The sequence below is a fragment of the Rutilus rutilus genome (genome assembly GCF_951802725.1).
Source record: "Rutilus rutilus genome assembly, chromosome: 2".
Taxonomy (NCBI): Eukaryota; Metazoa; Chordata; class Actinopteri; order Cypriniformes; family Leuciscidae; genus Rutilus; species Rutilus rutilus.
This window is the reverse complement of record NC_140210.1, coordinates 15,939,334-15,963,828: the sequence shown is the minus strand read 5'-3', so window position 1 is coordinate 15,963,828 and position 24,495 is coordinate 15,939,334. Positions and strand designations below refer to the sequence as shown.

The 24,495-nt window shown below is 38.6% G+C and overlaps 1 protein-coding gene across 4 annotated transcripts; it reads left to right on the top strand.

Moving 5' to 3' along the window:
- Positions 1-250: 250 nt before the first annotated feature.
- Positions 251-24,304, top strand: kdm4c (lysine (K)-specific demethylase 4C). Of its 4 annotated transcripts, none has more exons than XM_084395114.1 (22): positions 251-363; positions 1,065-1,243; positions 2,839-3,014; positions 3,355-3,469; positions 4,227-4,420; positions 4,551-4,600; positions 4,703-4,806; positions 4,918-5,055; positions 5,173-5,366; positions 6,551-6,717; positions 7,571-9,294; positions 10,328-10,439; positions 10,835-11,016; positions 11,116-11,335; positions 12,511-12,587; positions 12,716-12,771; positions 12,972-13,080; positions 21,727-21,915; positions 22,631-22,801; positions 23,028-23,147; positions 23,247-23,339; positions 23,644-24,304. In XM_084395114.1, exons 2-22 carry the CDS (start codon positions 1,100-1,102, stop codon positions 23,803-23,805), a joined length of 4,497 nt encoding a protein of 1,498 aa, XP_084251240.1. In that variant the 5' UTR covers positions 251-363; positions 1,065-1,099; the 3' UTR covers positions 23,806-24,304. The 4 variants fall into 4 exon arrangements, with proteins under 4 accessions (XP_084251240.1, XP_084251241.1, XP_084251242.1 ...); XM_084395116.1 differs by having other exon boundaries at positions 268-363; positions 3,323-3,469; XM_084395115.1 differs by lacking the exon at positions 22,631-22,801.
- The last annotated feature ends 191 nt before the right edge of the window (positions 24,305-24,495 follow it).

Below are 24,495 nucleotides of genomic sequence, written 5' to 3'. Positions count from 1 at the left end.
TCTGGCCTTTCCCCCCCAAATCCATAGACCTATAACTTAAATACATTATTCTTAACTATTTTACTTACTCAGTGTAACGTTACTTTTTTTTAGGCAAACAGTCTTGACTATCGCTGTGGTGTGTCTGATTCCATCATTTTCTATGCCCAAAACTAAACCTCACCCCTCAGATTTAAAAGTTGTTGTGATGTAGTGCAATGTATGGCATACATACAGGCCACCAGGTGGCGCTAGTCTGTCTGAAGCCCTAGCGAGATGAAGAGAGGCAGACATGAAATCGTGTGAGAGAAGAGAGCTGTCATGAAGTACAGCTGGGGGATTTAAAGGGACTAGACTGCGTGCCCACGATCACACTTCACTGAGGTATTTCTAATCTATACAGCGAACAGAGCACAGATGTGTTATGCGCACATAAGTAGCTTCATCTTGTTATTATTGGCTCAGAGAAGAACTTTGACAACGACACTAGTTGACATTTAATATAGTCACTCTAGCAGCTAATGAGCTAACTGTAAATAAACCTATCTGAGTACAGTAAACAATATAGTTTGAACGATAAAAATCATAACGCAGGGGGTTTACACTTCCTGCGACTTCATGCGACGAGATTGTATATGTATATTTCACCTTTGTCTAGCTCGTCTTTTTCTGGTTTATGTTTTATCAGCAGATTATGGGAGTGGGCCTGCATTAAAACTCATTCTACTAGACGTTTGTAAATGACAGTCACAGGCTTGCTGCATTGTGCAGTCATATTGAATTAAGTGGTAAATAGGGCTGATTTAATGGCACAAATATGATTTAATGGTAAATTTCTTCAGAAATGAAGTATGCTGTAAATACACCCTGCTTGAGGATATCTGTAGGTTTGACTGGCAGTGATGAAATCCTAGTCAGGTGGACCAAAATCATTGTATGAAAATAATTAGAATGGCTATACAGTCAGTCATATGCATGTAAGCCGTTAACACCCAAACTAGGTTGAACACAATATTTGTGCGTGTTTTACTGCATGATCAATATTGTGAGGGGGACGTCTAGTTGCAACACAGTGTGCTCTGCAGGTAGACCCTCTGGGAGGCTGGAGGGAGAGGTCAGGATGGCAGGTGTTGGGGAAAGTGCCCTGGCTAACCCTGCCTGTAAGATCATGACCTTCAGACCTACCATGGAGGAGTTTATGGACTTCAACCAATACCTGGTGTACATGGAGTCTCAGGGAGCACATCGTGCTGGTCTGGCCAAGGTTGGTATGCTTGTATGTTTATGTATGTGATGATGGATAGTGAAAAGCTCACAGCTCTAATATATAATAATTATAATAATATAGTAAAAATAATATATATATACAGTACTGTGCAAAAGTCTTAGGCTTGTTAATATCCCCACCCCAAAAATGTCCCCAAAAATGGTTTTAAGTCAGTTATTTATATCTTTTGCTGTAGTGTGTCTGTAGGAAATACCAGTTTACATTTCCAAACATTCTTTTTGCCATTAATTGTAATAATCCAGTGAGATTTCTGTATGCACAAGGAGTCTGACAACAGCCGGTATGATCTGATCTCACCATCATCGAGTCCGTCTGTGATTACATGAAGAAACAGAAACAACTGAGACAGACTAAATCCAGAAGAACTGCGGGAACGTCTCTGAGATGCTTGAAGAAACCTTCCTGCCTTTTTCTGTTTCTTCATGTAATCACAGACGGACTCGATGATGGTGAGATCAGATCATACCGGCTGTTGTCAGATTCCTTGTGCATACACAAATCTCACTGGATTATTACAATTAATGGCAAAAAGAATGTTTGGAAATGTAAACTGGTATTTCCTACTGGCACACTACAGCAAAAGTGACGGACTTAAAACCATTTTTGGGGACATTTTTGGGGTGGGGATATTAACATGCCTAAGACTTTTGCACAGTACTATATATATATATATATGAAGAGTTCAGATGCAAAAGCCTCTAAGTGCCATCTGAAATTTTCTTCTAGAATGATCATTTTTATCAAGCTCGTATATTTAAATGCAGTAATTTCACTTAGGCCTAAATGGCAATGCAAATTACCTATTTATTGTCATTTAAGTGAAATTACTGAACTTAAATATACAAGCTTGATAAAAATGATCATTCTAGAAGAAAATTTCAGATGGCACTTAGAGGCTTTTGCATCTGAACTCTTCTTAAATATATATATATATATATATATATATATATATATATATATATACAGTCAACCCAATAATTATTATTCAGACACCAGATGTAAGTTTTGATATTTTTTTTTTACTAGTGAGTGCAAGACACTATAGGCTAGTTCATTTATGTAAGCAAAATAAAGTAAACTGTGACATATTATACCTAAAGATTCTTCATACAGTGGACTACCAGTAAAATGTATAAAAAAAAAGGTTTTCTTTAATTGCTAATGCGACCTTTTTACACCACAGACTGAAAAAGATTAAGCATTGCTTGGTAATTGGTTGACCTAAATTGGTATCATCTAATTGTGTACTTAAATTAAACAGCTGACAGCTATTCAACCCAATTCATTTGTGAGGCAGTCTAATAGAAGGATGAGCCAAAACCAGTGAAATATCAAATGATTTGATAACTCTGAGTTCTTGTCATATTTTATTACCATTTTCTAAACTATAGCAAATAAACTGTGATAATGTGAGAAATGTTGAAGGTTTGGTTTGACTATATATATATATATATATATGTATGTGTGTGTGTGTGTGTGTGTGTGTGTGTGTGTGTGTGTGTGTGTGTGTGTGCGCGTGTGTGCATGCATTTTCGCCTAATTCTTACATTAGATCTTAATTATTTCCACAGGTAATTCCACCCAAGGGCTGGAAGCCACGTCGCAATTACGATGATATTGATGATTTTGTCATCCAAGCACCTATTCAGCAGATGGTAGCTGGCCAATCAGGACTCTTCACCCAGTACAACATCCAGAAGAAACCACTCACTGTGCAAGAATTCCGTAGACTGGCCAACAGTGACATGTAAGTGACAAACACAAAAATGCACATCCGGTTCAAAGTAGCATACTGTTATTCTACTCTTTTAAACACAGTAGGTGCATGCAGTATATATTCTTTGCAGAGTATGCACATTCTGTCAGTTTCTTTTTAAAGTGGTCAGCCATAACCTACATTTAGATATAAGGCAGGTTGTTGTGTCATGAAATGGCATACAGTTTACAAACACCTCAAATTTGGTTCCTTGTTTTATTTATTGTTATGTGCTGGACTTCTAATGCACTCTGTAATGAGTTTTCTTTTAAATTATGGATTGACCTATATTCGTTAAGGCCATCTGGAGATGTGTGATTTACCTACTCAGGTACTGCACACCTCGCTACCTGAACTATGAAGACCTGGAGAGGAAATACTGGAAGAATCTCACTTTTGTCTCGCCCATCTATGGTGCTGATGTGAGCGGCACGCTCTATGATGAGGTGAGGGTGCAGGTGGAGAACAGTTCTTGTCCACTGAACGTCCAGCGTAACATGTGAATGGCATATGTGTTATAACAAAGGATAACAGTGTTTTTGACTGGTTGCAGTTAAAAAAAGGATTTCAGAAATATGTACTGGTACTTTGCCACTAAATCCCTACAACCGCTATTATTACTAAATCACACTACAATAGTCTATTTTGCTCTTACTACTGTTATTTTTATAGAATTCATTTAACAACATTATTAACAAGAAAAAGAGAAAATTGTTTTTAAGGTAATTTTTTTTTCTTTTTTTCTGACTGTTTACTTGGATGATTACCAAAAAGCAAGTTTTAGCAACTTTTCGCAATAGTGTGTTTAATTGAGAAATAGTTGAAAGCCTCATGCCGTTGTGTTGATTTAATGTGTTACTATTATTATAAATATTTAAAATGGGAGTGTGCTCATGGAATATTGTTTGCTATTCATTCAGTTCATTCAGTTATTCTTTTGCTGTCATTGAAATTATTATTGAGTATTGTGAAATTTCACTGCTTTGAAATATACCATGAATGATTACCATAATGAATTACCAGGATATTTACATGGTATTTTAATATAAATCTGAGGTATACACATACAAATATAAAAAAAATCGGAAATTAACATCTATAAAAATGAATATCCAAAAAGTATGGGTAGTACCATGTTACTTTCTTATTTGTGCTGTATACTGGTAAGGAGTTGACCTACTGTTACTGCCCCTCTTATCTCAGGACATTGAAGAATGGAACATCGGGCACTTGAACTCAATCTTGGACGTAATCGAGGAGGACTGTGGTGTGTCCATTCAGGGAGTAAACACGCCCTATCTGTACTTTGGCATGTGGAAGACCAGCTTCTCCTGGCACACGGAGGACATGGACCTCTACAGCATTAACTACCTGCACTTTGGCGAGCCCAAATCCTGGTAGGGCTCGCTGTGGTTTTCTGTGTTTCTTCAGCATGCATAGATCTGTTTGGACTTTTTTCTTCTTGTACCTCTCCTGAGGACCAGGAATTTTCCCATTTCTTAATAAATAAATACATAAATTTCACAGGTATGCCATCCCTCCAGAACACGGGAAGAGATTAGAGCGTCTTGCTATAGGTAAAAACTTTAAAGTAGAACTATAAAGTTGTCTTTTAAAGGAATGTGCTGCATATATACACTGTGTTGTACTGGGTGTGATAAATGTGTCTTTGTCCTTAGGTTTCTTTCCTAACAGCTTTAAAAGCTGTGAGGCGTTCCTGAGACACAAGATGACACTGATATCCCCCTCTGTACTAAAGAAATACAGCATACCATTTGATAAGGCAATCCACAGTCTTTTAGAATCAATTTACAACTATTTTAGTTTTAGGATAATTTTGCTGCGTCTCAGTTCTCCTTGTATGTCTTCACAATAAACTGATATATGTTTATAGATAACACAGGAAGCAGGGGAGTTTATGATCACATTTCCCTATGGTTACCACGCTGGCTTCAACCACGGCTTCAACTGTGCCGAATCCACCAATTTTGCCAGTCTCCGGTGGATTAATTATGGAAAAGTTGCTACGCAGGTACTAAGAAGCACATAATAACAGCTGTTGCTGATGAAAATCTGGCAACTTCATGGTACTGTTCCTTCATCTTCAGCCAGTGAACATTTCACACTTTACTTTTGTGTCCTCTTGCAGTGTACATGCAGTAAGGACATGGTGAAGATCTCCATGGATCCGTTTGTCAGACGATTCCAGCCGGAACGCTATCAGGCTTGGACACAAGGGAAAGACTCATGCTCATTGGATCACACCCTGGCCACACCCAGCACCACACCAGAGCTGCAGAGCTGGCTTCAGAGACGTCGCAGGAAAGCACCCTCCACCACAAGGTATTATCAGGGTTTCAACAAGGGCTAGCTAGTATTAATGTATACTGTCGTCTTCTATGGTCAGGTCAACTACAACAGTTTGAGCCAAAAATAAGTCTGTTAATAGTCGGCATGAAACGGAGGTTGCCAAGGTCTTTTCTTCCCTATTGAAACGAGTGAAATGGAATTCGGCTTCTGGAATTAGTAAAAAAATGTATGTGATTGAATCTATGTAAGTTGGGCGTTGCAAACTAAATGGAGGCAGATCTGAATGCTAGTTTGCAGTCAGTTGTGGATTTTTATTCCCACGCTCCTCCGAGACATACTGTACGTCATGAAGAGAGCAGATGCCATTTTGAGGGGGAGGGGAGGTTAACATTTTTGATAAAAAATGATGAATGAATTAAAAAAAATTAATGATGTGCATGGATAAATTATTTATAAGGCATCAGCTACTTGCACTAAGTGCTAATAGCATTAGATAATATTTTTATATTTAAAGGTATAGCGGAGGATTTTCTTTTTCCGGGTGGATCATCAAGACTATTGGTCCTCCTAAGTGTCAATCATTCTGGTGATACGTTTACGTAAGGCCGTCGTATGTGCTCGTGCACACGATTCACACGATGGCGTGCGCTCAAAACACAGGTTAGGCTTCCCACTGATGCCTCAGTCGCGAAGTTTCTACTTGACAGGCAAAGTTTGGCATGCTATTTGGAGAAATCCATTTAAAATCACTGCTAGTAAAAGTTAATGTAAGCTATGATTAGCTCCTGCATGCTCTCTCGTGCACACGTTTTAATAGGCGTTCCCTCTCGGGAGCAGGTAGAGTGTTGCGCATGTGCATTTTTTCAAAAAGTGGAGAGGGCGGTTCTTTTCTAAAATTCTGGAAAATCCTCCGCTATACCTTTAAACTTATATTTAATTTTAAAATTGATATTTAATATGTAGCAAAAATTTAATAGAGATTGTCAAACTGTTTAAAGATTTGTGAGAGATTTAGAGCACAGAAGTTTCTGTCAAATAATTTAATTGTATGAAAAGACAATCTTGGACAGCATGTGAATCTTTCTTTTTTTTTTGTATCTTTAATGCAGAGGTCAATCACTATAAAGATTTGTTTATGGTTATTTACTGACAGGCTCAGTTAACAATCTTGGACAGCATGTGAATTAGTTTTTTTTTTGTATTTTTTTTGTATCAAGTCTCCATTTTCCACGCACATGCTCCAAACGACTGAAGACTGTGGACACCGCACCAGTGAAGGGAGGAAGTCGGAGGAGTAGAGGGGCAGCTTTAACATCAAAAGACAATGAAGAGGAAGACCCAGTGAAACGCCAAAAAGAATCGCAGTTCCCAACTGAATTAAAAGGCTAGTATCTCTTATTATTTTTGTAAGTTCACAATATATTCCACAAATACACAAAGCCTAGCAGTTTGCATTTGTTCTCTGATTTAGAAATACATGTAGATAAATGTGCATTTTTATTTTCTGTGGCATTGACTCTTGAATATAATCTGTGATCTGTTAACAGTCACATTAAGGACAGATACCGTTTGTGTTCGACAGTATCAGTATCGGACAGCATTTTATTTCAGTCCTAGTTATCACAACACCACGTTTTTACAGAATGCAAATGAACATTTGTGATCTCTGTTTCATCAGATTCTCTTCTGTTACAGGCATGTCAAAAAAAATAAACAAAATGCTCTAAATGAATTGATTTCTTCTTAAAATTAAATGTACACTACCGTTCAAAAGTTTGGGGTCAGTAAGATAATACTGATATTGATCAAAAGTGACAGTAAAGTTATTTATAATATCACAAAAGATTTATATTTCAAATGCTTTTCTTTTGAACTTTCTATCCATCGAAGATTTCTGAAAAATAAAGTATCACAGTTTCAACATTGATAATAATAAGAAATGTTACTTCATCACCAAATCAGCATATTAAAATAATTTCTGAAGGATCATGTGACACTGAAGACTGGAGTAATGGCTGCTGAAATTTCAGTTTTGCCATCATCAAAATAGAAAAGAGTTTTTTTACTGTATTTTTGATCAAATAAATGCAGCCTTGGTGAACACAAGAGACTTACTTTAAAAACATTAGAAAAATCTCCAAACTTTTTAACAGTAGTGTGCGTTCAAAACCTACATGTCTGTGTATATCTCAAAAAAACTGTTTTATTGTTTCATGACACTTGTTTTGTCTTTTTAGGGCTCACTGGTGCATGTCGACAAATGTGTGTTGTTAAAGTAACAAGAGTGGAGAGTGACTTGCTGGCCCACTCTACCTCACAAGTCAAAGATGCTTCACCTGAACGACTCTCGACTTCTCCACTCACCTCCACATCCAGTCAGAGTAACCCTGATCCAGGTCATGCAAGCTCCCAGACGTCTGTACATTTGGATGAAGGTCAAGTAACCACAAACACAGTCTCCACCGCAAAGCCTGGATCTGAACCAACCTCAGAGAGTGACATCCTTGTGGATGTGACTCTGGACTCAGAAAGAACTGCTGAAAGTCCTAATCAAACAGACTGTGAATCTGTCTCAGGAATAAGTGCACCTTCTGTTCCTGTGACCCATTCACAGAGACGTAGCTCTACTGGTGCTGCGGTTTTATTTTCGGAAAGTGATTCCCAACAGGCTAAAATTGAAATGGAAGAGACGGTCGCCGATATCTTGTCTGAGAGCAGCATCGATTACGGCACATCAGCACTTTACAAGGAGCAAAGCTCGATCCGTCTACACTCTACTCTTCAGGATTCAGAAACCTTGGAGAACAGAACAAACTTTGAAATCCAGACTGCCCCTTTTTGTGAAATGCCTCTTCTAATGCCTGAGCTCACAGATGAGAGAGTCAATCCTCACTCTCTCGCACCGGAAATGCCCTCGCTGACTCTCGCTGTACGACCCGACGCCGCAAATCACCGACCTCACAGTCCGAGCAGTACTGTACCTGTTCTCCTTCTGGAAAAATCACACGCACTTCCTGTTATAACAGGTGATGTGGGGACTTGTTCTGAAAAAGCTTGTCCCAGTTGGCCAATTGTACCCCAAGAAGGTGTGAGCCAATTGTTCAATAACTCAATCTCAGACACCTTTATAGCAAAACCAGCATCTCCTTCTTTGGTGTCACAGTGGGAGCCACCAGAGGAGTCCAAACAGGAAGGACATAAACACACATGCCCATCCACTCAACATGAGTCAATTTCGCAGTTTAAAATCACTACTCACAGTATTTTACAACGTCCTACAGTAGCAGACATGGATTTTATAGATGCCTGCAACTCTAATAACTCAGCAGAAGGAGGGGACAAACAAACTTCTATGTCTCTTGAAGAGCAGTCCAGCTCTCTCACATCCTCCCATGGCCCCTTCGTGGAGTCCAAACCCTTCACCATTTGGAAAAACCTCAGCTCCCAGAATCCTGCAGTGCTAATTGAGAGCTTGCAGCCCGAGTTGGTAATGGGTCTTACCACAGGTGTAAACAGTCTCACAGAATATTCCCATGACTCTCTGCCCTACACCATGTGGTCTGAATCAGGGTGCCAACAAGAAAAGTTCCCAGATTCTCCAAACTCGTCACCATGCACCCAGACCTGGACCAACCTGGAGCCCATTCCCATGCAGTGCTCTGGTGCAGACATTGCTCTAAACACCCCTATAGATCTCAAGCAGCAGAACGTCGAGATGGTACCAGCTGTAGCTTGTGTGCTCGGTGAGCAGACAGGCTCTCAGGAAACTCAGGAGGAAGAGTTTAAAGGGCAGGAGTATTACGAAGGTGTGAAGTCAGAGCATGATGGGTCTGTGAGCGACTCTGATTCGTGTGAATCGGGAGATAAGGGTGCGGACAGCAGCAGTGAATCCAGTGAGGAGAATGCCATGAGTGACCCTGAGTATGTGGAAACGGGCCTGGAGCCAGGGGAAGTCTGTACAGTGAGTTCTGGTGCTACACCATGACAAGCAGTACATCCTGTATTCTTCAGTATTTTGTTCTGAGCTTCTGTCCCAAACAACATCGACCACAGTGACAAGACATTTTGCTAACTTTTGTTGTTGTTTGTGTATATTTTATTATTTATGTTATACAGTAGTTAATATTTGTATATATATATATATAGTCAACATTTGAAGTGGATCAAAACTTTTCATCAAAGTTATACATGAATTTTGAACAATACCTGTTCTTGTCTTAGGACAACTTTGAACTTTTTTGATCCACTTCAATTGTTGACTACTAATATATGTGTAATATTATATATATATATTTATTTATTTATTTTTTGGAAACTTATATATTTTCAGAATACTCTCGACCCCTTACATTGCTAAAATGCAATGTAAGTCTTTACTGTGTCTTTTGAGCAATGTAATGCATCCTTGCTAATTTATTAAAAGTATTAATTTTATTGACCCCAAACTTTTGAATGGTAATTTATATTAATTTGCTGTGAATCCAGTGATTTTGTTTTTGTTTTTGTGAGAACGTTTTCTCATACATCAGAACACTTATTTAATTACTGTTCACACCTTCATGCCTTGCAAACAAAGCTTTACAGTGCCAAAGCATTAATGGTAACACTTTACAATAAGGTTTCATTATTTAACATGAACTATGAATGAACAATACTTCTACAGCATTTATTAATCTTAGTTCATTTTAACTTCAACATTTACTAATACATCATTACAATCAGAAGTAGTATTTGTTAACATTAGTTAATGCACTGTGAACTAACATGAACAATTTATATTAATGAATACTGTAACAAATGTGTTGCTCATTGTTAGTTCATGTTAGTTGATACATTTACTAATGTTAACTTTATTGTAAAGTGTTACCGCATTAATAAATGTGCACATACTGTATATACACATGCACAATAAAGGTAGCAACAATGTTTTCGGGAAAAGTGTATGGTCTCTTTCACTGACCTCCTCTTTGTCTCTCTCTTTTTTGCTCTCATAGTATCACATGCAAACTGTTAAGAAGACTACCAAGAGTTGGCGTCACCCCCTCAGAAAGCCCACTGCAAGAGCAGTTCCCAGTGCTGTGAAACAGCAGGCTGCCAGTGATGAGGGTGGATGTTTAACCACTTTTACTTTATTATGAGCAAAAAATAGCTTACAATTATGAATGAAAAAAATAAGAAAAGTAACAAAAATGTTATTCTGATTTGTAACATATTGTAATGGTTTTAAAAGTGTAAGTACCATTTATTAAACTGCTTGTTGTCATAGGACAGAATTACACTAATAATGCGTTGTTGCATTCTGTTTGTGGTATTTTTAATGATTAATCTATGTACACAAGGCAAGCAGACTGATGTATTGGCTGTTGTGTCCCGCTGCTTTTCAGCATCTCACTCCGTGCATGCATTGCACTTTAAAAAAGCTGTGTCAAGTTAAAGAATTAGAATACTAAATGAAATTTTCAGCCCTAGAGTAAATATTTATTTGTGTGTGTGTGTCTCAGAGACTGTAGAGGAGTGTGAAACTAAAGAAGAGGAGCCAGAAACTGAGGAATGGGCAAAGCCTTTAGTGCATCTGTGGCAACAGAGAAAAGCTCATCTTCAATATGAACGAGAATACAACACAGCTGCAGCTCAAACTCCTCCTCACTGTGCTGTCTGCACCCTTTTCATGCCATACTATCAGGTAACTTATGGAGACAGAAACTAGGTACTAATCTGGTTGTGTATATGTGCTATGTGATGCAAAAAACATTTATTTCAAACTCTTGTTTTTTTCTCACAGCCTGAGAATTTAGAGGAAAGAAGGCATGATGTCTTGATGAATCCTGCCACAGAGTCTCAGGGGTCGTGTTCACAGGTGGCAGGCTTGAGATCGCGACCTCTGATCCCTGAAATTTGCTTTGCATACCAGGAGGGCCCATGCCCTTCGAACACACTACTGGAGGAGGATGGATCCAGTCCTCTTGTGGCCTGCAACAGTTGCTGTGTTCAAGTTCATGCCAGTACGTCACTGAGATCACGTAACAACACAATTAACAACTGAAAAAGCCCCAAATATCATGATCCTCTGGCAAGGGAAACCTGGACTTTATAAAATATAATTAATTATTAAATAATATAAAACCATTTAGGGTCTGTAATTTTTTTAATCTTTTTTTTAAAGAAGTCTCTGGTGTTCAAAATACAGTAAAAACAGCAATATTGTGAAATATTACAATTTAAAATAACTGTTTTCTATTTTAATATATATATATATATATATATATATATATATATATATATATATATATATATATATATATATATATATATATATATATATAAAATTATTCCTGAGATGCAACTGAATTTTTAGCAGCCATCATTCCAGTCTTCAGTGTCACATGATCCTTCAGAAATCCTTCTATTTGCTGATTTAGTTCTCAAGAAACAGCTGTGCTGCTTAATATTTTTGTGATGATATATTAATGTTTTAAGGATTCTTTGATGAAAGAAAGTAAAAAAGAGCATGTTTTTGACATAGCAATGTTCTGTATTAATGTAATAGTCTTTACTGCCTCTTCTGAACAGTTTACTCCATCCTTGCTGAATAAAAGTATTAATTTCTTTAAAAAAAAATTAATGGTAGCTTTTATAATTTATTTAATTTGAAAGTTATAAATATTAAATTATGAAATATTAATTTTGTGTATAAAGACCCATTCATACCATGCATACTATATTAATTTTTCATTCATTTATATTAGTTTTATTTGATTTTAATCATGATTAAAAAACTGCTATTTATTAAATTAAATAATTGGCTTTAATATAGCTAATTTATTATATTATCTATAACTCTACTTTGTATTAAATTGATGTTTATATTTTTCTGCTCACTTCTAGAGTAATGTTAGATATATAAACTGTAAGAGAAACATTTTTTACTTCAATTCCATTTTTTTTGTACCATGCTTTAGGGCTGTTAGTAGAATAAAGTAATTGAATTCATCTCATGATCTAATTTCTGACATTTTTGAAAGCAGAATTATGTACGTGTGTTAAATAAATGATTGTGTTAAATTTAATAATTAATATCTTAAGCATACACATTAACTTTGACAACCTTAAAAAATGCATGTTGTAAAAAAAAATAGTTTGGCATAGTAGAGAATGTAAACGTTTGATTGGTCCATAGGTTGCTACGGTGTTTCTATTCATGATGTTGGCCCAGTGTGGACATGTGACCGATGTGTGAGCGGAGACCTGGCAGCTGTAAGTAATCATGCAGCCAGTCAACATTTACTGTATCAGTATCATTTATTGACTACTTGTATGTTTTGCTTGCCTTTGTTAAATTATGGCTGATATCTTATATCTGTTTTGTGTGTGTTTTATACCAGGGATGCTGTTTGTGTAACCTGAGGGGAGGTGCATTAAAGAGAACCTCAGATGACAGGTAAGCTCCCTTATTCAGATCCCTTAATACTAATATAGTGTTGTATTAAATACTAAACAGAGCAGAAGACTCAGTATGCTTTTTACACACATCCTCCAGTATTTAAAATATACATTATAAGCAAATACGAGTTCAGCAAAGCCAGTGTTCTTAGATATTAGTGTATGAGTCAAACGGCTCATGAATTATACATGTTGTAGGTGGGCCCATGTGATGTGTGCGGTGGGTCTCCCTGAGGTGAAGTTCATAGATGTGGTGAAGAGAGCTCCTATTGACATCAGTGCCATACCTGTACAGAGATATAAACTGGTGAGTAATAAACACACACACTTTTGTTTGACTATTAGTGAGGACATTGCATAGACTTCCATTGATCAGGTTAATGATATTTCAGGTTATCACCTAACCAACCCCTATCCGTAAACCTACCAATCACAGAAACATGTGCAAAACACTAGATTTAAATAAAAACATGTTTTGGCCAATTTATAAGCCTTTTTAAACTAGTGAGGACCAGTAAAATGTCCTCACTAGTCGTTTGTCATAATATTTCACTATATGAGTGAGGACATTTAGCTCTCACAAGTATTTCTAACCTGTACACTAGAGGTTGAACGACTTTTATTAAAAGTTGACATTTATGTGATTAAAGTCGAGTCGACGTTGACCTGTCGCTGATAACGTCATTAATGAACAAATAAGCCAGAACCATGGCAATGGCATATGACACAGTGCTGCCCACAAGGCTATTGCTTCTACATAACAACTTATTTTTATCAGTTATTTTGTCATTGGGCCGTTATATTTCTCAATGATTCAGCTTGTTTTAAATCGGACACAGATAAAGTAGCACAGTAAAGATTACATTTATATGAATGCATTAGTGCATGTGTGGGTTTTAGTTACTAAGAAATATATGCAAGAACTTTTCAGTTTCTAAGCTATTTTATTGATTAATCACAGAACAGTGTTGACAATACATTTCTGCGCTACTGAATGTTTCTGTGTGCGCGTGATGTGTGCAGTGCATTAGTTTAAAACGGTGATTAACTTACGTGTGCAATAAGCTGTTTAAAACGACCAATTTTGAGCATCCAGATGTTATAATCAAACATATCTTGTGGAGTGCTCATAGACAGTAGAAACAGCTAAATAAAGTGCAAATGGGTCTTAATGGCCCATAAGAGCTCATGAGAAATGTAATGTCTCTTGGAGGAACATTTCTAATCTAGAAAATTAGTGTAGAACTAAAGCTAAAATGAATATTGGCAACTTTAGGTAACTTACGTAACCCTGGTTCTCTGATAACAGAAGTGAGGTATCTCACAATGGGAAACACCTCTGGCGTGATTAATCCTTGAAGCACCAATTACACCATGTCTGTTAGTTGGCAGACCAATCATGACAGTGATGCGGGAGTCCCGCCTCCCTAGTATATATCGCTGCTAGCGGTCCCCACTTCATTCTCAGCATATCTCTTCTCCATGCAACTGCAAGGAGGGAAGTGTGGTGAGATACTTCACTTCTGTTATCAGAGAAACTGGGGTTACATTGGAGCTTTACATTAAAGGGGACATATCATGTCAAATGCACTTTTTTAGCCCTTAAATGCATTTTGTTGTATATTTGGAGTGTTTAGAAGTACACAAAATATGAAATTATTCTCTTCAGGTGCTTCGTTGATATCTTTATATTCTGTTTTGGTCATATTTTTCAACCTGTTCCGATTTTTCTGTTATCTATGACGTTTTTTGAACTATTACGTCACAGTATTTGCAGCGGAACTGCCAAATAAGGACATTGACTTCCGGCCAAACACTTCGAGCAATCCGCCATTTTTATTTCTCGCTGCAATTTTGTAGTCCAAGCTAAAGGATGCAGAAGTTACGAGAGGGTAACTTAAGTTAAAATGTTCGGTTGTTGGATGTAGTAACCCACACGCTTCATTACACCGTCTAATGTAGATAAACTGCCGCGCTTGTGACAAGGGCGCATGTTTAACTGAAAGAACGAGCAGAGAGAGAGAGAGACCCGGTCGCGCGTGCACTCTCTCTCTCTCTCTTCAGAGCCAGGCGAAAGTGTAAACAAGACATCACCGTCTCCAAACTAGACGCTGTCTTGCTCTCTCTCCCTCGCACATATTAATCAAAATAAATCGACACGGTGGTAAAAGGTCGGAAGACCAAAGTTTCATGTGTAAATACAGTACACACCAGTGCGATACATCCATATGAAGACGTTGTTCTACAGGTTCGTCGTCTTCATTTTCATCTCGCTCCTGCTCCGACTCTGGCTCGAACATGTAAGGCTGGCTGGACAAGTCTTCCCTTGTTGACATTTTGTTAATAACGTGTGAATAAAAAGTTTCTGTGCCGCTAGATAATCGTATCTCTGCTATCAAACTACAAAAATGGCCGAACGGGGTGGAGTTGAACCTCTGCAACCTGGAGAGGGGGCGGGGTATGAAGTGTCTCAATTGCACCAAAACGAGTTGCTCTCAGACGCACATCAGAAAAGGGGTAGAAAAGAGGCCTGTGGAGCTATAATAATGAAGAATTCAGACCCAAGCATTGCAGTTCCGCTTTATATAGACTACAAATGTATGATTTATATGTAAAAAGGAACAATTTAAAAGCATGATATGTCTCCTTTAATACTATCTATTAGGGCTGCACAATTAATCGCACTGAAACCGCACGCGATTTGGCAAAGGCTGTGATTATTTTATGCGCAGCTTGTCGGTGCAGTGCGGCTGATCGGTAGTAAATGCTGCTCCATCTGAACACCAGAGGGTGCTCTCGTGCAGACATGCCAAATATGCCCCGCCACAGAAGTAGATAACGCCAGTCATTCCAGGAAATCCCTATCGCTGTAGCTGAATAAACAGGAGATTGAAATGCTTTGATTGATTAAACATGACCAATAAACACACAACTGCCTTATTCTGTGTAAGAAGCCACATCATCTCACAGAAGGCTGCTCAACTGTCGTTATGGAGTGAGTTTGGAGTAAAAGCATGTTGTTAAATGTTGTCTTTTGTTGGACAAGAGGTTATTAAATGCTTCTCATGTTTGGAAAGCTGTTTGACGCGTGTTGCTTTTTCAAATGCACACTATAAGTGATTTAAACTCACAGTGCTTTCAGATGGAGCAGCGTTTACAGAGCCGCACATCAATGACAAGCCGCACATACAAAATAATCGCAGCATTTGCGATTTCAAAATCGCGATAAGCCATCTCGATTTAAGTGCGATTACATGGAAATTGCGATTAATCGTGCAGCCCTACTATCTACAGGCTCAAAAGGGGGCTGAGATAGTGCATTAAGGATCACAGACAGATCCCACAGCGGAATAGGTGAAACATTGAAACCCTGTTCAAGTGCCGTGCACCTCTCGAGCAGGTGTTGACCTGTGATGTTCCTGTCAATCCCCACATGGCACGCAGAAATTGCGGCAAGATAAACTTTAAGTTGAAAAGGCTCTGTCCTTATCCAAAAGTTCCTGCAGAAAATATAACACATCCGCAACATAACTGAGAAAAGTAACAATGTGTCTGTGCACACAATCACTCAAACACATTCCATTTCTGATCATATGCAGAGCGCGTTGAAGCCGCTCTCACATTCTGAATAATCTCAATCACCCTTGAAGGCAACCTCCATCCTTCTTGCATAAGTCGCTCTGTTGACGCATATTTGTCACTGCAGCACTGAAAAGGGATTTCAGCTCCACAGGGGCATCAAGGAACTCCCTCTCCGACAAGCCTAACAGACCCAATCCAGGGCTCTTTCACCCACCACGGCCAAGCCTACTTCTCCCCTATAGATGAGCGCAGCAGGTTGAGATCTGTAATGACACAGATCTCTTCCCACAACACTGAATCTGGTGACCCAGCATCAATCTGCCTCCCCATCTCCACCATGAGTTCAGCTTGATATTCTGTGAGCAGTGAGGTGGCATTCAAGGCTCTCACAACCAGGGCAGAGCAGTAATACATTTTTTAAAGAGAGGCAGACAGCACGACGATTGGGGGGTGGAGGTGACTTGCCACACTTGCTATTACTTGGTTGGACATCCCACACGTCCAGCCAGGAGAAACCTTTAAATGGCACCCTATGTGAGAAGGGTTTGTCCCAGAAATGTCCCATCTCTGCGACGCATGCTGGGATGGCTGGAATCCCCTGTTTGACCCGGGAAGTGCGCGACTGCAGCCTCTTCCCGTCATATAAATCCATCTCCGCGCCCTGGCCTTCTTGCTTCTTGCCTTCGATGGCCAGTCGAATGAGTGTTTAGCAGCCGCTCTCCTACACATCTCAATAAGATACAATTCTCCTGGTATGGGGAGGGGGACTCATCCATAATAATAATAATAATAATATGTTTATTTTCTATAGCGCCTTTCAAGAACCCAAGGTCGCTTCACAATGCAATACAAATAGCAAACAAACAGCAAGCAAACAGATACAAAGGCCATCTGCTTATAACAGACAAACAATTGACATGAATCAAAGAAAAACATATTGTACTATTTATCAAAATATACAATTACGACAAAGTATGTAGCAAATAGAACTGAGAAAACAGTGTTGAGGATACTTATTTATTGGGCAAGCTTGAAGATATGAGTTTTAAGTTGTTTTTTGAAGGTCCGGATGTTGTCGGTCGCACGAAGATTCGGGGGCAGCTTATTCCATAGCTTAGGGCCAACAACACTAAAAGCCCTACCGCCCACCGTAGAGAGTCTGACCCGGGGTACCACGAGTAGGTTTTCAGTGCTAGACCTAAGGGCCCGAGTTGGAACATATGGCTGTACAAAATCAACAAGGTATTTGGGTGCCGGGCCATGTAAGGTTTTATATATTAGGACTAACAGTTTGAATTGGATGCGGTTTATGACAGGAAGCCAGTGCAGTTGGTGAAGGATAGGAGTGATATGGGCAGATTTTTTATTATATGTGAGGGCTCGTGCAGCAGAGTTTTGTACCATTTGAAGGCGGTGTATTGCTTTGGTGGGTAGTTCGCTGTATAATGAATTACAGAAGTCCAATCTGGAAGTGATGAAAGCATGAATAACAGTTTCCGCATCTATAAAGGTAAGAGAGGGGCGAATACGAACAATATTCCGCAGGTGAAAGAAGCATGATTTGACAGTCTGACTAATGTGTGAGTGAAAGCAGAGCGTGGGGTCGAACAAAACTTGTTTTTTAGTTGACGTGTAAACTATCCATGGCACAGCTGGGCCTAGGAGAAAGATTAGGAGGGAGGATAACATCCTCTTCCAAGAGACGAGCAATCGCCTCATCATCATCCTCTTTGTCCCCCGCAAAGGGGTCTGATTCAAAGAGGGGAAGGAAGTTCAGGAGAGATCTCATCCATCAACTCTCTCCAGCTGCACCGGGGCTGAGGAGCATCCTCATCTAACTCCGGGGGAGGCGCAGAAAGACTCCGGTCCCCTTTAAGGACTCATACACGATGCTCTAAAACCCTTGATGGGAAATGAGAGTGGTGCAGGCAGCACTCGGGATTAGCGAGCACAGCCTGTTCGTGTCTTACTCCCAAACACGCTATGCACATAGGGTGAGAGTTCTTAGAAGTAATCATAGACCCGCACAAATGGGCAAGAGGGATCTTTCCCTTTCACTGTGCTGCTGGATGGGCTTGCAGTCGACATAATCGATAATCATAATCGAGATCCAAACACCAGGGAATTAGCAAGTTCACACAATGTGCCTCTCGATATCGGATCTTATCTGCAATTATTCTCGTAATGCGGCAGGATCTGCCAATCCTTCACACCACTTAACGTGAGGGAATAACTGAGAAAAACCTTTCCGGAAATCTGCTGAGAATATCTTCCAAAATAAGATCTTCAAGGGGAAGAGAACAAGAATGAAGTGGGGACCGCTAACAGCGATATATATTAGGGAGGCGGGACTCCCGCATCACTGTCGTGATTGGTCTGTCAACTGATAGACGTGGTGTAATGGGTGCTTCCAGGATTGGTCACACCCTGGGCATTTCCCATAGAGAGATACCGAACAAATGTTTGAAAGAGAATACTTTACTCTCTCGTTCTTTAGTTTTACTTTCCTCTACAGTTTCTGAGACATACACAAATAAATATATACTCTAGGGTTGTCAATTTAACATGTTAATTTAGTATGATTAAGTATTTATCTTGACACAGCTTCTTAAAAGTCATCTCTGTATGGTGTGAAGTCCCATTAGTTGGTGTTAGTTAATGCTTTAACATTTAACTAACAATGAGCAATACATTTGCTACAGTATTTATACATTTTGATAACGTTAGTTAAAGGTGCCATGTGTAAAAAAAAATCAATTCATACTCCACATTCCATACCAGATGGGGGCAGTATACCTCCAGAAAGTGTGTCTACTCTATGAATATGACATCTTCAAGCTACTCCCCTTCACCTTTACCAGTGAATATGTTCATATTCGTTTTGTTCATATTACATTTTTATCGTTAGTTTGAATTACATTAATTTGACAGACAGCATTCGCTGATGTTGACCAACGTAACCAGAGCTGCCAACTATCACGCATTCACCGTGAGACACACGCAATTGACACTTTTCACACACTCTCACGACACACATCAATTTTCTCGCGCACAGAAAAATCCCGAAGCAAAGAGGACATGGAGACCGACAGACTAGACAGAGCAGGTTAGTTATGATATAAAAAAAATTTCAGCTCTCAGATTCTGTCAATTTTATTACGCAATTCAAACAATAAATACCGTTTTGGCGCTTGTAAATGTTACGTGACAGATCCCTAGCGCACGTGAACCGATCATCTCTAGTAGCTAATAGTAAAAAACACGAACACTGTTGAAAGATACAGTAGGCTACAACTTACCGAAATGTATTCCTCATACATAATATCTACCAATCAGTGTTTTTTATCAGCGTGAAGAGGTCAATAACATAGCTGGAGAACAATTATGTCAGATTTACCTCAGGAAAGCCGTTTAATAAACATAATATAGGTTGTTATAATAAACAGAAATGTTGCAAGTTCGGAGTCGAACCTCATTTCTTTCATGGCCATTAGTTGTCTCCAGCGATGGAAAGCAGTGCCAATGTTTACTCTGGTTCTGTTCCTTTTTTTATCAGATTTTATTTGCGATTCCGAGCGCGTTTTATCCCTGCAGCGGGTGGGTGTGGTGGTGGTAAGGGTCTCTTGCCAAGGGCTTCAGCCATTCTTCCGCTCTCTTCCCTGAACTGAAATGTAGTAGTGGGCTGTATTTTCCACACGATTGACATCAGGTTCAAGTACGTCCACAAGCCGTGCGAGTTATTCGTGTATTGCAGTTGGGCTGGTGGTGGTTATGTTGCTCGCATACCGCCTCCCATGGCCGAAACTGGTATTACAACACCTGTCGGGCCGTGGCTAGTAATGCTATTGCTAATTCAGGTTGATATCTCTGCAGCACTATAACTTGTCATTTTTTTAATGACATCATCGCCCTTATTTCTTCTCATTCTTTTGATGCGTGTAGCTCATTTTTGGGATATTTTTACCTAAATTTTTACACATGGCACCTTTAAATGGTTAGTTCACCCAAAAATGAAAATTCTGTCAGTAATTACTCACCCTCATGTTGTTCCAACCCCGTAAGACCTTCGTTCATCTTCGGAACACAAATTAAGATATTTTTGATTAAATCTGAGAGCTGGATCACTCCTCCATAGGCTTCTAAGACATTATAACTTGCTGGCCCAGAAAATGTATTAAAGACATCGTTAATATAGTCCAAGTGACTCCAGTGGCTCAGTCTTAAGTTTATAAAGCGACGAGAATACTTTTTGTGCGCAAAAACAAACAAAAATAACGACTTTATTCCACTTTTCATTTCCTTCTCTCTGGGCCTCGAGTCTTTTCACGTAGTGTTTAAACGTAACGTCGCTTTATAAATTTAAGATTGAGCCACTGGAGTCACTTGGACTATATTAACGATGTCTTTAATACATTTTCTGGGCCAGCAAGTTATAATGTCTTAGAAGCCTATGGAGGAGTGATCCAGCTCTCAGATTTAATCAAAAATATCTTAATTTGTGTTCCGAAGATGAACGAAGGTCTTACGGGGTTGGAACAACATGAGGGTGAGTAATTACTGACAGAATTTTCATTTTTGGGTGAACTAACCCTTTAACGCAAATACAACTGTTCATTGGTAGTTCATGTTAGCTCAGGTCCATTTAATAATATTGACAGATACAACTTTTAATTTTAATAATGTAATAGTAAATCTGAGGATCTAGGATCGCCTAGACACGACCACAACGCATGATGTAGTCAGCCGGATACGGGCCGTATCCTTTTTCCACCATTGTTGCCTTTGGCTTGGCTTGCTTAGTTGGGGACATTAAATTTTACATTTAATTTAATATTCAACAATAATATTAGTCTGCCTGCATTGACACTATTATACAAGAACTGAACTGAGCTGGACGATGACATCGCGGTTTACTCCAGAGCGGCTATATATATAAATGAACTAAATAACTTTTTTTAAACAAAAATGAAACATCACTGAACTTACTTAAGCTGGACTGTGACGCTATTTTCTTCTGGAAACAAACTTTTTTGCATTATTTTCCTGTTATCTCTGTAAAGCTGCTTTGAAACAATCTGTATTGTGAAAAGTGCTATATAAATAAATGTGACTTGACTTGACTAAATGTTGAAATTAACATTACCAGGCTGTTACTAAGATTAATAAATGCTTTAGAAGTATTGTTCATTGTCATTACATGTTAACTAATGTAGTTATCTAATGGTAACCAATGAAACCTTATTGAAAGTGTTACCTGAATGTATCTTACACACACTGCTCTTTCAATGATTCGATGAGTCTTGGCATTCTTTAATGTGTTATGTTATGTGTTCTCTCTCGTTCTCTCTCTTCTCTTTCTTTCTCTTTGTAGAAGTGTATATATTGCCGTAACAGGATACAAAAGCTATCTGGAGCATGTATTCAGTGCTCATGTGGCCGTTGCCCCACCTCTTTCCATGTCACCTGTGCACACGCTGCTGGAGTGCCCATGGAGCCTGATGATTGGCCATATGTGGTTTTTATCACCTGTCACAGACACCAGTCACGGAGCTCCAGTGCTGTGAGTACACTCACAGCCGCAATACTTCCGGGCAATTCAGAGAATATCTAAAATTTCAAGTTAAAAATAAGATGTCAAATGTTCTACTTTATTTTTCTCCTATCGGTATGTACATACATATGATTTATTTTATTTTATTATTAATATCATGAATTTGTATAGTTTATGGTATAGTGTTTAGTTCACCCAAAAATGAAAATTCTGTTATCCATTGCTCACCCTCATGTAATTCCATGTATACTTTTGTTCATGTTCGAACTAGAAATAAGATATTTTTTTAATAAAACCTCCATTAACAGTCCATGTAACCAAAACGTTGATGCTTCAAAAACTTCATAAAGACATGTAAATGGAATCTACATGAATCGAGCGTCTAATCCAAGTGTTCTGAAGGCATGACAACTTTATTTGATGGATAGATTTTATTTAGGTTTTTAGTTTACTCGCATATAAACATTGATCAACACACATACATAGAGCACATTAAATATGATAAAGCTCACACGTGCTTGATTGACACACGTGAACCAATGAAGTTTATTCTTGCGTGTGTTCAAGCTTCTGCAAGAACCAGTGAGATTTATTCTTGCGGTTATAAGTACGGTTGAGCTCTTCCATTTATAAATATATATTTTTTTATAAATAAATTAATTCATACAGAAAAAACTGTCACATAATTGACCCTTTAACATCAAGATTTTTTTTGTCCCCTCAGAAATTGAAAGTTAGCAGAAGTGAATTAGAAGTGGGCCAGACAGTGATCTCCAAACACAAGAATCTTCGTTACTACAGCTCACGTGTTACCCAGGTCACGGCCCAAACATTCTATGAAGTCATGTTTGATGATGGCTCATTCAGCAATGATACATTCCCTGAAGACATTGTAGTGAGTGTTTCTATCACTGCTAGCCAGTAGTTGTTCTAATGAATAATCTGTGGCATGTTTTCATTGAACTGATGAATGCAAACTTAAATATACAAAATATAAGCTTACAAAGTTGTCAGCCTCTTATTTTTCACAGAAAATTCTCATGCGTTGGTAAGAATGAGCCCAATATTTCTAGTTTTTAATCCCGGCGTCTGAGTGGAATCTATTCTCTTTCACCCTGCAGAGCAGAGATTGTACCCAGCTTGGACCTCCTGAAGTGGGGGAGGCTGTTCAGGTGAAGTGGCCTGATGGACTTTTTTATGGAGCCAAGTACCTTGGCTCTAACACTTCATATATGTACCAGGTACACACACACATATACTCTCACACGTATTCTCTCAAGTACTGCTGCTTTACTACAGTACCTCTCTAATCATTCATGGTATATCCTGTGTTCTTGTAGGTGGAATTTGAAGATGGATCCCAAGTATTGGCGAAGAGAGAGGACATTTATACACTGGATGAAGACCTGCCCAAAAAAGTCAAAGGTCGTTTGGTGAGTTCTCACTTACTGAACTCTTTCTTGAAAGGGTCACTTTTTTAATTCTGTCAAAATTGAATCACACGCATGTTGTTTCAAACCCACAAGACTTCTGTTCATCTTCAGAACACATCAAGAACTGGATTAAACCTCTCGATTTATATGGATTACTTTTATGGATGATATCCTTTTTGAAGCTTGAACATTTTTGGACTTTCAATGGGTGGACAAAAATGATGAAAAAAATATAAAAAATATTGTCCTGTTCTGTTTTTCTTCATGAATGATGTTTTGATGTGTTTGTTTCACCCCTTTACAGTCCACGGCATCCAGCATGCGTTTCCAAGATGCATTCTTTACCACACAAGGTGAAAGGAAAAGGCGACGCACTCCAAATTCTCGGTTCCAGACGGATTATATCGCCCATATCAGCCCTCGAACCTTCGCCAGGATCTCAGAAACGCACAGCAAAGCCAACTAAAAGATGAATGGAATTAAAAGAGCCCTTGAATTACAAGGGGCTGTTTTCAGTTGGGCTTGAAGATTGTACGTCAGTGAGATCATGATTTTTAAACGTGGCAGAAATACTGTGGTCTCATAAGTCAGGGACAAGAATGTTTTTCTAAATTAGAAGTTTTTCCTGTTATATTTCAGAGGTTTTTCTTGCCTCAAATGGTATTCTGTAGCATCGTAATCATGTAATTTCCTCCCCAACACTGCTGAGACTAATTTCACCCGCATGCTTGGTTTGTAAATGATTTGTCTTGTCATGCACCATTCCATCACTGAAACATTTAGCGTTGAGCTTAAAATGGTATAAATGGCAAATAAAAAAAAGAAGAAGTTGCTACTGATGTCCAGCAAAGCACATGTCACCTTTTAATTATAATCATGATTTCTTTATTTATTTGGGGGTTAATTCTTTCTTTTCTATGTGGTGCTTACAGCTGTTGACAAAAATTAAAGATGTTTGATTTGTGGTCTGTGCCTTGACCTCAGTTGATTAAATGCTTCACACTTTGCTTTAAAAAAAAATTATATAGCTGATACATAGATAGGGATTTATACAAATTTATTAAATATAACTTGCAAGAGCAACAGAAACATAAATGGTAGTTTTAAACAATCACAATCTGATCTTAACCAGTTCAAAGACAGAAGTGGAACCAGG